Source organism: Fringilla coelebs (genome assembly GCF_963513975.1).
Source record: "Fringilla coelebs genome assembly, chromosome: 2".
NCBI classification, from domain to species: Eukaryota; Metazoa; Chordata; class Aves; order Passeriformes; family Fringillidae; genus Fringilla; species Fringilla coelebs.
In genome coordinates, this window is record NC_140029.1 from 60,323,997 (window position 1) to 60,337,589 (window position 13,593).

Genomic DNA, 13,593 nt, shown 5'->3' on the forward strand with positions numbered 1-13,593 from the left:
CCAGTTATTACAAAATCAGGAATTACAGAAACACAGAATAGTTGAGGTTGGAAGGGACCTCTTGATGTCAGCTTGTCCAACCTTCCTGCTCAAGCAGGACCACCTAAAGCCTGTCTGATGAACTGCAGCACTATTACCTAAGACAACAATATAAACTTTTTATATTGCCAGCTGTGCAATGGAAAGTCTATTGTTGATATTATCAATGCCATCCTTCTGAAAAATAAACAAAACAAACAAAAAGGCCAGTACCCCAGGAGTCTTCTTGATCCAAAATGCCATGTAATGAAATTAGACATGATCCTGGAAAGCAAATTCACTTGAAGTCATTGATTACACCCACTTTCCACCTGTAGAACTGTGCAATGACAGTCATTAGGAGCTACAGTGATGTCTGTAATAAGGTATCAAAAGATAATGTGAATCAATTTTAGGTACATGTGTGTATGTTGTTAATGTGCATACTCGTCTGCAAATTTTCCATTTGACAGCATTTTTCATGACTATGCAAATGACTTCTCATTAACTTGATGGATCACAAAGACCTGTATGTTTGCTGACAACAATTATGTGATAATCAGGGAAAACTAAATATCACAGCAAAAAAACACCATACATCTGCAAACTGCTACGATGCATAATCATATCACAATTGAATGGTAATTCTAAATGGCCACAGTTTAATGACCAAATAACTTGAGATTATTTTTAGAAGTAATTCCTGGATAAGAACCTTTTTTAACAAAATAAACATACACAAATGTTTTTCTTACTGTCCCATTGACCAATGGGATAAGTTATATTCGAAGTTAAGATTCCTATACAACCAGCTGAACCAGAGATAAAGTAATGAACTAAGCAAAGACAGCCTCCCCCAAATTGCATGTTTCTTCAAAATATATTTCTTAGATCATTTCAATAAAGTCAGAGAGGTGACTGAGTGAGTAGAATTTTTTTTAATAAAGCCTTGAAACTCCTTCAAAAGGAAAGCAGATCCTTACTGTAGTTCTGTGGAACAAGTTCTGGGTTCTTCGGTGTTTTGAGTTTAAAAGACACATCTCCAATAGTGACGGTATCACCTAAAATAAAGAAAATAAGTCTTTTAGTTCTTACATACTTAGATACTTTTAAATATTTAATGTCCTTAAAATTTAAATCATAGGCCTGCTGTGGTAAGGCTGACTAGGCATTCACAAAGCAGCCTCTAATGTGTTTGTGTTTACTAATTAGGCTCTGCTGCTCTACAGTACATCAGGTACCTGGACAATTTACATTTAATTAATATTACCTTTTCCTGTTTTTTCTTTTTTTGCTGTTCTTAGAACCTTAAACTGTTGAGAGCTATGGAAATCAAGCCCAGTGTAGAACACAATTCCAGCTACCATTGTTGACTTAGTGAAATTAAAACTTTAGCATGTTTGCCTGTAGAGCTATCAGTGACAAACACCTGTAGGGATGATGATTTTCCTGAGTTTTCAAGCAGCCTGGAACAGTATCTGTTGGAGGTACAAAGTGACATAGTCATGCTAGTGGGCCCTTCCCACATTCCCTGACTATATGGCTGCAGAACCTGGCACCTTTCCAAAGTTTGAGTGGTCTCAAGCACTTCTTGCTCTAGGTTTCAACAAACCTAAAGCATCTGGCCATTTTACTTAATGGTCTCTTCACTAGGATCTGCCTGTCTTATCTATCTTTCTGCAACCACAGGCTTGAATTAAATTGCAGGGCATGCCCTGTGCATTTTCTCACGGAAATCAAAAGTGAAATCTAGTTTGCAGTATAGAAATGGCCAAGCACTGACACAGCAGCAGTCACACTGAAAAACAGCACAATGCCCAAAACTCAGGAAAATGAGGTTTGGCCTAGTAAGAACACCAAAGTTTATTTTCTTTCAACAGTTTGGGTCCTACAAATGAGTTTAGAAGTATTAAGACCATGAAAATAAGGTGACTCCAGCAAAATGGCATTTTTCCCATTACTGTTGCTAAAGATAACACCAGCTCCACTGCACTGTAGTGCATGTGTGAGGATGAAGAGGATTGCTGGAGTAAGACCACTGCACAGAGGTATAGCTTTGCCACAACACTGACTACGTCTCCTTTCCATGAACTGAGGCCAAGTTTTGGAACTGTCTCATGTGTTTATGCTTTTCTCAGGAGTGAGATGCAGAAAGTACAGAGCCCACAAACAAGATCAAACAGGGATCCAATCCTCTTGTAGATCTGCCCCTCGTCTTCTTCTGTCCAAGAGGACCTAATCTACAGATACCTATTGCAAGCACCATGAAAGAAGCCAAACAGTTTGGAAGACCAATGCTGGAACCAGAAAGGGAGATGCTGGGGAAGCAGCCTGCCCAAATTAAAAGAGGCAACTAAAACTCCTCCCACATATGCAGCAGTGCTCCTTTCAGTCAGCCATGACTCTAGTTTTACACTCAGTACTCTTCCAGCATACTGAAACGTTACTGCTCATCTCACAGGACTGAGAACTCCCAGGTTCTGACACGGCTCACACAATTCATGGGAAATGACTAGATTTATAACAGCCAGAATAGAATCACCTACAGTAACAAACAGGAAGCAGTGAAGAAAGGCTTATAGCTGGTTTCCTGCTAAATTGAAGGGCTTCACTAGAATTCAGAGACTGGGATTCACAGCCTGACATACATGCCTGCACATGGGTCTTCACATTGCTTCTGGAGTCTAAATAATCAGCCCTCCCTTCTTCCCTAAAATATTGGCAAAAGGTAGTAAGCTGGTGATTGTTCCCACATTTTATGCAATACAATATAACAAATTTCATGCAACAATACAGTTGGAGCAATACAGTGCTCCAACAGCTTGCCAGAAAGTGGGACACAGTACTGCCATATAAAAGGCAGACAAGGATCCATCCCTGATTCTCAGGGCAAGCAGAACCAAGCAGTTTTGCCATCACACCTTTTTAATCTGGGCTACCCATGGTGATGGGATGAGGGGAAGCCATATGAAGAGTGCCTGAGGTCACATGGCTTGTTCAGCTTGGAGAAGAGGAGACTGAGAGGAGACCTCATTACAGTCTGCAGCTTCCTCATGAGGGGAAGGGCAGGGTCAAGAACTGATCTCCTCTCTGGTGACCAGGGAGGCATGAAGCTGTGTTGGGACATTTAGGAAAAGGCTCTTCAACCAAGAGTATGATTGGGCACTGGAACAGACTTCCCAGAGAAGTGGTCACAGCCTGACAGAATTCAGGAAGTGTTTGGATAATGCTCTCAAGCACATGATGGGATTCTTGGGACAAGTGCCTGTGCAGGGCCAGGAGCTGATGATCATTGTGGGTTCCTTCCAGCTCAGTATATTCTATTCATCTATGGTTCTATGAAAATACCTCCACATTGATGAAAACACCCTAGGAGCCCACTGCTTCCTACCAAAGTTGACATCTTTCTCATTAGCTCAGCCTGGAACAATATAGCATTCTAAAAAGAGCAGGTCGCCTTACATATCCCTAAGAAATTAGTGACAGTTTATTTTCTCAGAATTCCCCAGCCAACATGCAATGAGACAAGAGTATATGATTAATTAGCTCCTAGCTAAAATCACCTCAGCTCAATAGTAAATAGCATTCCATGCATACAGAGTCTTCTAAAACCCAGTAGGGCCAAGGATGCCAAAACAACAAGATGTCAAACTTTTTCAATACATTGGGATGATAATATCATCTACAGGATAGAATTTCAATTACCTAGTTTATTAGCACAGTACTGAAAAGCCTTTGTTGACTTCCTACACTCCCTTAAAAAAAAAAAAATCAAACAAATCAAAACCAAGTTTCATCTAGGTGAAAAATTAAAAATGCATCACTTCTGGTGGTGTTTATGTCAGTCCACATCACGCTAACTGTTGATCAACACATCTAACCATGTTCAAAAATCCCACAAGTATTCCAGATATTAATGGACCCTACAAAGAATGGACCCTTTCATGAAAAATGGACTGGGAGAGAACTATATGTAAGATGTGGTGAGAGCTGAGCACACAGAGTATTCAGCTTTTAGTTGTTTGTTGCTGTCTGGAGACAAATGTTGCCTCCAGCTTGCATCTGTCCAAAAAGCAAAAATATTAGCAGTTTAATAGAACCTTAAGCAATAATAAACCGAGATAGCAAAGTCCATTTTCCTAGCTAAACGAGCACAAGGGAGGATTAGCCCACTAATCTTATCATACACCTCCACCTGGGCTACATTTTCTCATCTCAATTTGTTTCTTCTTTAGTTGTTTAAAAAAATTGTGTTTGGTTACTCCATTTCCACTGCATTTCCAAACCCTTTGAACAGAGATGTCATTCTCAACACGCTCTTTCTAGTGTTTCACCAGCTGGCAAGGAACTGATAACAGCCTGCTTGGTTAAATGGTGATGTTAAATCAGCAAAACCCATAATTTGAGCACATGTATCCCAAATTGTTTGACTACATGGCACATTATGGAACTGCCCACATATACTCCAACCCATTCCACAAGCTACTCCCACACTATTGTGGACAAGAGCTATATCCACAGGATTTTGTGATGGAGACTTTGTAGGCTGTATCAGGCTTGCTTGGGCAAGCAATGAAGATGTGCTTCTGCTTTCTCATCTCCCACAGAGAAAACAGTAACCTTAGATACCACAGTCTTTGGGGAAAACAGTGGGGTACAAACAGTGCATAATATACACAAAGAAACATGTCTGCTGAAACAAAACAAGAACCCATTGGTCAGAACCCAAAAGGTAAAGGAGACATCCCATTCACAGGGCAGAAAGGATACAGACACAGGAGGTCTTTGAGAGCCTGTGCAATAGGGGTAAAAAATTGGCAGCACATAAAGATTGAAACCAGTAACACGATCCTGAAGAGACTGTCTGGAAAAAAAGGGATATGAAAACACTCCCAATACATGCAATGAGCTCTTTCTACTGCATCTGAAAAAGACAGGTGTGAATTGCACCTCTGGCAATACAGAAACACAAACGTGGACATATAGCTACCCAGGAATTGCAGAGCACTGAATGATACACTCTCTTCTTTAGACCTAGATTTTATTAAGCAATATTATTAATCAATGTTATTGTTGTATCTGTTTCTTACAGTAACTGAGAAGAGTTCTTCAGACAAGCAGGCCTATTTCTTCTACTCAGTCTGACTAGAAAGGCAGCACCTCCAGCTCCAAGCCCCTGAGCTGCAGAGGAGGCAGCTGGAGGCTGGGAAGGCACTTTGGCAGGGCACCCGTGCATGAACACCCTGTGCTTTTATTCTCCCCCAGCATCTCCTACTCACTGTTGGCCAATATGGAATAGTAGGTTTGATGGACCTTTGTTCTGACCCACTGTGGATGATGTGATGTTCCAATCTCAGTGAGAAGGCTTCCTGAACATGCAGTCTCACTATGCACTTGGCAGGTTTGACTGATCTTAACAGCTAGTAAGTACCACACCAACTATCCCTCCTCACCTCTCCACCTCCCAAGAAGAGACTATTCCCTAATCCTACTATTTATTCCTCTATGCTGAAAAGAAGAAGCCACTGCTGTTTAAATTATTTACAGCAACACTGGTCAGACTGCATATCAACTACACATTAAGAACTTAGAAAGTAGAAAGAAGTTTTATTCTACTTGCCATTTTTCTGGTAAAAAAACACATGAATAAAAAAAAGAATAAAATTAATACATTTGAAAATGCTATTTTAAAATAAAGAAATTAAGAAATCCTACTGTAAAAGAAAACAACCCAAAGAGATCTATACATGTATTTAGGTTTTTGAGTATACAACACAAACAGTTCCAATCTCATGTGTAAATCATATCTGTATTATCTTTTTTGTAAGACACTACAAAGAAGCTTCAGGAACATTATGTTTTTAGGTTGCTGAATTTATTGCCTTCTGGCCTCTTTAGTCCTGAAAATAGGTGAGATTAACACACTCTCCTTAGTATATTGCACATTCACTTGTACACAGACCATCCATCTGGTTTCAAGAGCCTGCAACAGCAAGAACATATTAAAACTGTGAAGGTGCTAAGCTCTGCTGATAATAATTTCCATGTGATAAAACCACACCTGTTAAAGGAAAGTCTGAAATTTATATCATATTCAAATGTATAGTTCCAGGTCGTAATTTCAGTCTAATGTGAAGGAAAGGAAAATTTGAACTGGTATTTATCTGGCACATTTCCATAAAGAAACAGACAAGAGTGTCAGCTCTTACTAATCCTTGAAGAGCCGACTTATTTTGAAGAAAGAGAAATGATACTTTCCAGGTTTATTCTTTTTCCTTAACTTTGCCAAACTATTAAGGGGAGGGGAAAAAAAGGCAGCCCTGTAACTTATTTCTTTTTTACATTTCATAGCAGTTCTTATTGGCAGTCATTATGGCTGCAAATATTACATTCATTGAGCAACACTGTTACCTATTCCGCGCCTCACATCAGTACTGGAAACCTCTCAAAGCTCAAAGACATGAATATGAGGGACAGAAACCTATTCCCTCACACTCAAGGTTTAAGTTTGTTCCTTGTCCACCAGTGCCTTCACACATAGTAGAGGTGGAGCTCAGCTCCTGTCAACAGGATGCTGCAGTCTGACAGCTGCTGCTGACTGAAATAGATGAAATGTTTACACAACAAGACCTAGCAGAGCTACCTAAAAAAAATCCACTAAAGTTCTGGTTTTTTATGGGCAAAAGGAAATCTTCCCCTCTAAAAACCAAAACAACTGCTCCAAACATAAAATTTGAATATTATTCAATCTCTACTCAGCTTTCTTTTTAAACCTTCTATTTTTTTTTTTAATTTTCAGGTTTGAAGCCAACATTAGATTTTTCAAATGTCTATTTTGGGCTGGCTAATGAGTCTCTTTACTGGTTACAGTCCAAGGTGTCATGAAACCAAAATCTTGGTATTTACTCGAGAAAGGTAACATTTTTGCTCATTTTTCTGCATTAGTAAAAGATAAACAATGTGAATTTGAAATCTTATCTGACATTGATATCTGCTCTCTGACTAGTGATAAGATTTAGGGAAATAGCCTGAAGCTGCGTCAGGGAGATTTAGGCTGGATATTAGGAAAAGGTTTTTCACACAGAGGGTGGTTGAATCCTGGAACAGGCTTGCCAGGGAAGTGGTCATAGCACCAAGGTTGACAGAGCTCAAGAAGCATTTGGAAAACACTTCCAGGCACATGGTGGGACTCTTGGGGTGTCCTGCACCGGGCCAGGAGTTGGACGCAATGAACCTTGAGGATCCCTTCCAACTCAGCATGTTCTATGATTCTATAACCCAGCCATGCAGGAAGCATACAATCTTTACTTAGCAAAAGCTATTATTTGTTTGGGCCAATACCCTGAAAGTAGGGAGTCTGATTTGCTCAATTACAAAAGTCTTATGAGGCGAAAAGTCAATTTTAAATGTTTACTACCATGATGGTCTGTGTATGATCTTACACAGACTTGATAAATTCCAGAATATCCCTTCTTAATACATTTACCATGTGAGAGAGGTGTTAAGCTGCCCATTTCATCAAATATCAGAACACTGCAGAAACACTGGTCATCTTCAACCTCAACATCAGTTTACCACCAAGATGAGACCTGATGAGCTGCGGCTCTGTCTGATGGAATCGCAAAACCTTCAAGGACAGATGTTCCACAGCCACTCTAGCCAACCTCTTCTCCTGCTGCATTCAAACAGACATCACTGCAACGCCACAGCCTTTTCACCAAAGCTGTTACTCAGCCAGACCCTTCCCAGAAATGCTTTAGTCCACTAGCAGATCTTCATACTTAAACTTTCTGAGGTTTCTGTTGTCCCAGTTCTCATGTTCATCAGGGTCCTTCTGGATTAAATGTCTGCACTCTGGCAAGATGGTAGGGATTTTTTCCCTACATACCAAATTGCACTTTTAAACTCCTGCTGTCTGTCCTTACTTGCACTTTCGTAAGTTTCCCTTTCGTGTTTTAGGTCATTGAGAAGTTCTTTGCTTGGCCAAAAAGCCCTACTGCTACTGATGAATGGTTCATTTCCGAGCTGCCATTAAGTTTTCTTTAAAAATTTTCAAGCTCTCCTGCGCACCTTCCATCTGCATGCTTGTTATCCAAAGGATTCCACCTACCAATCTCCTGAATAAGTGAAAACTTGCTGTCTTCAAGTCCAAGATCCTAATTCTGCCAGTCACTTTCCCAGCCTTCCTCCAGATGTGCAACTCACTCACGTTCCAGTCACTGAGATCCAGGCTGTCACCTGCGACTAGACTGGTCACAGCTCGTCCCTACTTGAAAGCAGCCGACAAAGTGAAGAGTTAAACCAAACCCTGGCATCTGAGTTACAAAATTTTTACCAACACAGCCTAGGAAGTACCAAGAGTGCACACACAATAACAGATTGCCCTCCTAGCTGATGTCTGCGTGGCTGAAATCCCCTGTGAGCACGAAAGCGCATGAGTGGGAGGTTACTGCTGGCTGTCTGTAGAAAGTGATATCCACCAGCTCCTCTTAGTCATACAGTAACAGATGCCCACCACATCACCAGTGCTCCCTTTCAAATCTTCTGTAGCCAATACTACTTTTGTGACAAATTGGCTCAGAGTGTTTTCAAACTGTTCAAAGGTTTCTGAAGTACATTTTGCTCAGTGGAGAAAAACCAGACTATCTACTCTAAACTGAGCTTAGATAATAAGTACATCAGTATAATTTCAAAAATGAATTTCAGTCAAAAAGAATCTGCAACTGAAAATAAAAATAAATATTTTTGAAATTTCCCATTTACTGAAAAGCTATCCAAAATGGACAAAACAGCTTTAAAATTAGCTATGGTATTCCCTACAACTATCCTGAGTCCCTGAGTATGCCAAGCAGCTACAACTTCAATCTTACAGATTAAGCTGGGAACAACCTATAGAACACATCAACACATAGCAGGCCTGTAACAGCTGTTTAACAGAAAAAATTAAATTTCAAACAACAGGCAAATATTAACACTCAGAAACTATTTACTGACATCCAGTCATATACCAAAAGTGAAGCCCTACAGAAGTTGACCTGACATTTCACCCCTTTGTTCCAGCTACATCAGCATGCCTAATAAAACACACTATTTTTTTACCATGAACCTTTTCTTTTCTAAATGTTAGAATAATTTGAAATAACCCAGGCATAACTCTGCAAACTTTCAGACAACTGGCTTTGAAAATTCCCATCCCCATTTGCTGCCTTCTGAGTCGTGCTGACGCAACAACCGTACATAAGGCTCACCATAAATCAAATCCCTGGAATCGTTTCAGTCACCACAATGCAGTCCCCTAAGAACAACTACGGAGGCAATGAACAACTATAGGAATGTCATGAGAAAGAAGAAAGAATGAAGTCTCTCTAAAAATAGGTTTTACCAGCAAAAAAAAATATTGTCAGAAACACACTCTCAGTTGTCAACATGTGAACATCAACAAAGATAATGACACAGGTAAAACTGGAAAAGGCAATGTGCCAGAAAGCATTCACATCCATCGTTAATCAGATCTTAAGTCTTTTGACAACGATAAACCTGGAAAAAAAACCAAAAAAAACACTTGCAAACACACAGTCAAATTCATAGCCTTTTTTCAGATTATGGATCTTTACCACAATCTTTTAGATCCTGTACACCAATGATGAACATTACAAGATTCTGAAGTGTGATGCAATTTTCACAAGTGACTGTGTTTTACTCAGCAGATACACTTGTATGTACTACTGAGATCTTTTAGGCTTTAAACACAAGTTTGATTAGGAATGGGAACTGACCAAAAATTTCACATAAGGAAAGTAGAGGAAGTGAACTGTGACAGGCAGTGCTACAGAAAACACCAAATTTAGCTAGTACTTATTTTGGTCAACACAAGTGATAAGGCATAAGTTATTTTATGTACACTCAGCAGAAAAGCACACAAGAGACCTTCTTTTGCATGTACTATCTGAAATTGGCAATGGTTTTTATTTTTCCAGCTCTTCAGTTTACATCAAATTCAGCGTTTGTTCTCTGTAATCCCTTACAGCAACTTCAATATTGTGTATTCTGTCAACTTTTCAAAAATATTAATATCACACATAGATTAAAATAATTAAATAAATGTGAACTGAGTTGCATAGAACTCCATTTTATCCAGCTCATAGTGCATTTAAACTAATTCACCACAAGTCCACAAAAATTTGATACTTTTTAGTCTTTTAGAAGGAAACATGAAATCCACATTAAAAATTATTCTGACAGTCAGCTTTCTACAACACTTGCTACTACAAACTGCTTCCCTCGTTAATAAAGTTGTGCAACCCCAAACCTAGACATTCCCATTACCCTTGTGTGCTGCAGTTTATTTATTTATGCAACCTCAACACCACTTAGAACAAGAACTGTAATTACAGCAGCTGCACAGAAATAGCAAAAACACATATGGCACAAAAAATTTCAGATCATCCTTTGAAACTTCAGTATCCTCAAAAAAATGCTAGGGTCTGCAAGAGGACATGCAAACATTTTAAAAATTCATTTTAAAAACACCCACAAAATAAAAAACCACAATATTCTAAATATCAAGGTCCCAAATATGGAGAGTAAGACAGAGAGTACAATCTGATAAAGGAGCCTGATATCTTTGGTGTAATCAAGGAGAAACATCAGAGAAACAGACACAGATAACTGCTCCCTGGGGCAGAAGTGATTAAGAGACATGTTGTGAAATTTCATAATGATTACGAGGTAACTGAGATCATGAAGAATGTGTTACAAATGTGAAATTGTTACCAAAAATAGAATACTATAAAAGTGTCATACAGGTAAACCCTATATAAATGCTTCATATTCTCAACAAAATCAGCTTCTGATCCAAATTCACAGACAAAATGGGAAACACTGCAAAGAATGAGATGTCTCAAGTGTCGGAAGGGCAAATATCCCTAATATTATTGACAAGATTCTCTAGTGCTTTGAGACTTAAATCTTTCTACAAAACCCCTACCATCATTGATTATAATTGGGAACACTCCTATTATTCACATATATACAGAGTGTTTTCATAAATATCACCGAGTTAAACTCAGTTGCATTCCGCAACACATTTAAAGCGATGAAATTTATCAAAGTGATGAAATGATAGCTGCATTTGTTACCATTTTACGCTGCTAAATTTCTTTTTCTTCTTAAGGTTTCTCATCCCAACAAAGGGCTGAAAAGTGCTGAGCTATCTTCTTCAGGTGTTTGCTCTACATTATTAACTTGTTTTCTTTCATGCTAATTTGTTTGATGGAAAATAACTCTAGTCTTCTTAGTACTTCTCACAAATAAGATATTATCTATTCACAAATTCTTGAAGGAATTTTATCGCTATCCATCCCTCAAAGACTTCTTTCTTTAGTAACTTTTCAGAAACTAAACAAAGAAATTAACTGGTTAACTAATAAACAGATTTTAAAATATTAAAATGTAGAGAAATGGGATTAAAGGGGTGTAATTAAGAGCTTGAGCAAGTACTCCCCCATCAGAATCACTTGCCGGTCACTACTCATCACTCACTCCGTACTTAGGAGCTTTGTTGCTTTTGGCATTCATCCTGAGAAGTGTCACTTACCACGGGCATATGTCACCCTTTCCAGACACCGCCCCTACTCTGCACAGGCCCATCACCTGTCTCAAAGGTCACCAGAGGATATTCCAGGGCAGTTCAGGTCACTGCAGGCTCAAGGTCAAGCCTCTATCTCATTACCATGTGCTGCCGGCACACTCAGACACGCAGCAGCCTCGGCAGCCCCGGACACACACTGCGGCTCTGCCCCGGCGGGAAGAGGAAGCCGTGCGATGCAGGAACAGAGAGCACGGCGAGATGCGACACACGCTCAGCAGAGCAGGGTGGCTCTCACTGCAGGGCTGCCCCTGGCCTCACTGAGGCTGAAGCACTTGAACTAGGAGCTATCACGAGCCACAGTAAGCGTCCCTGCAAGCCTGTGACTGAACTCTGCCCTTTCCCTTCACGCCAGGTTGGAAAAGACCTCTGAGATCATCGAGTCCAACCCATGACCAAACACCACCATGCCAACCAAACCATGGCACCGAGTGCCACGTGCTGTCGTTCTTTAAACACCTCCAGGGATGGTGACTCCACCACGCCGCTGGAAAGTCCATTACAACACTTAATCACACCTCCTGTGAAGAAATCCCTTCGAAAAGTCCAACCTAAATCACCCCTGCGGCAGCTTGAAGCTACGCCCTCTTATCCGGTCAGTTGTTACCTGGGAGAAGAGACCGACCCCTACCTGGCTACACTCTTCCAGCGAGTTATAGAGAGAGATAAGGTCCCCCCTGAGCCTCCTTTTCTCCAGGCTAAACAGCCCCAGCGCACTCAGACGCTCCTGATGGGACCTGAGCTCCAGACCTTTGGCCAGCTCCTCTCCGGAGCCCCCGCACTACGAACACGAGACACAGGGGCTGCGGCGCAGCCTGGACAAGGACAAGCCCGCAGCCCAGGATGGCACCTGCCTGCCGGCCTCTCCACGGCGCGGTGGCAGCGCCGGGGCTGTGGCCAGAACAAGGGCAGCCGGGGGAGGCAGCGGGGGCCGAGACACCGGGGGCCGGGGTGGGTTACCTGAGCTGTGCAGCGCCCTGACCTCGGAGCGGCCGTACCGCGCCGCGGCCGCGCCGCCGCCCACCACCTGCCGCAGGAGCAGGCGGACCCTGCGCGCAGCGGGACCCCCGGCCCCGCCGCCCAGGCATAGCAACCGCGACGGCATGGAGACCGCGGGGAGACGGGCACGGCCCGGGCACAGAGACCGGGACCGCCGCGGCCCGGCCGAGCGGGGGGAAGGGAAGCGCAGCCGCACAAAGTCCCGCCGGAAACCGGGGCCGGGCGGGCTCGGGCCGGTGCCGCCGGGTGCGGGGACCTGCCGGAACGGGGCCGTGGCCGCGCAGCCCGGGGCGGCCCCTCGGGAGGGTGCGAGAATAGAATGTTTTCTTTTTATACGAGGGGGCTGAACTGCGCAGCTGGGAAGGTTTGAAACAGCCCGGAGAGCCAGGCGAGGGCAGCGGCGGCCGAGGTGGATTGGTGCGCCGAAGGTTTTCTACCTCTGGTCTCTCACGGCCCTCCTGCCCCAGTGCTGCCCCTCGCCTGCGTTCTCGGGATCCAGGCATTTCGTACTTCAGGAGGAATTTGAGTTACTCCGGAGTGACGTTTGGCTTAGATGTGAGATTTTTGTAAAAGGTCACATTGCAGAAATAGACTTCGAAACTGACTTATTCCAGCTAAAGGTAATGCTCTTGGATTTAAGTGAAAGCTCAGGAGTAAATTTTAGAATAATTTGTGGAAGGCTGAAGCTTTCACGATAACTAAGCCTAATTCCAAGGAAAATCCAGTTGAGACTTGGTTCTCAGCACCAGTAGAAAAATGGTGAGGGACCTTTGTGGAAGTAGAAGCCAGAGTGAAGCCACCACCTCCAGCTGTACTTCAGGTTTTGGCTCTCTCAGTCAGGAGGATTTTGCTCTCATAAACCTCCCATGTTTCCAGCACTGAATAATTATCCCAAAGGAAAGTCATTAAAGTGGGAGCTAAACATCAGT

At 42.0% G+C, this 13,593-nt stretch overlaps 1 protein-coding gene across 1 annotated transcript in view; it reads right to left on the minus strand.

Annotated features, from left to right (window-relative positions):
* The window catches only part of VWA8 (von Willebrand factor A domain containing 8), a 179,392-nt gene extending 166,544 nt beyond the window's left edge, over nt 1–12,848 (minus strand). The window contains exons 1-2 of the mRNA XM_084226836.1: nt 12,626–12,848; nt 1,002–1,079 (exon numbers count right to left, since the gene is read on the minus strand). Of these exons, the coding sequence (XP_084082962.1) occupies nt 1,002–1,079; nt 12,626–12,770 (223 nt within the window). The 5' untranslated portion in view covers nt 12,771–12,848. The remainder of the gene's footprint in view (nt 1–1,001; nt 1,080–12,625) is intronic.
* Nucleotides 12,849–13,593: the final 745 nt, after the last annotated feature.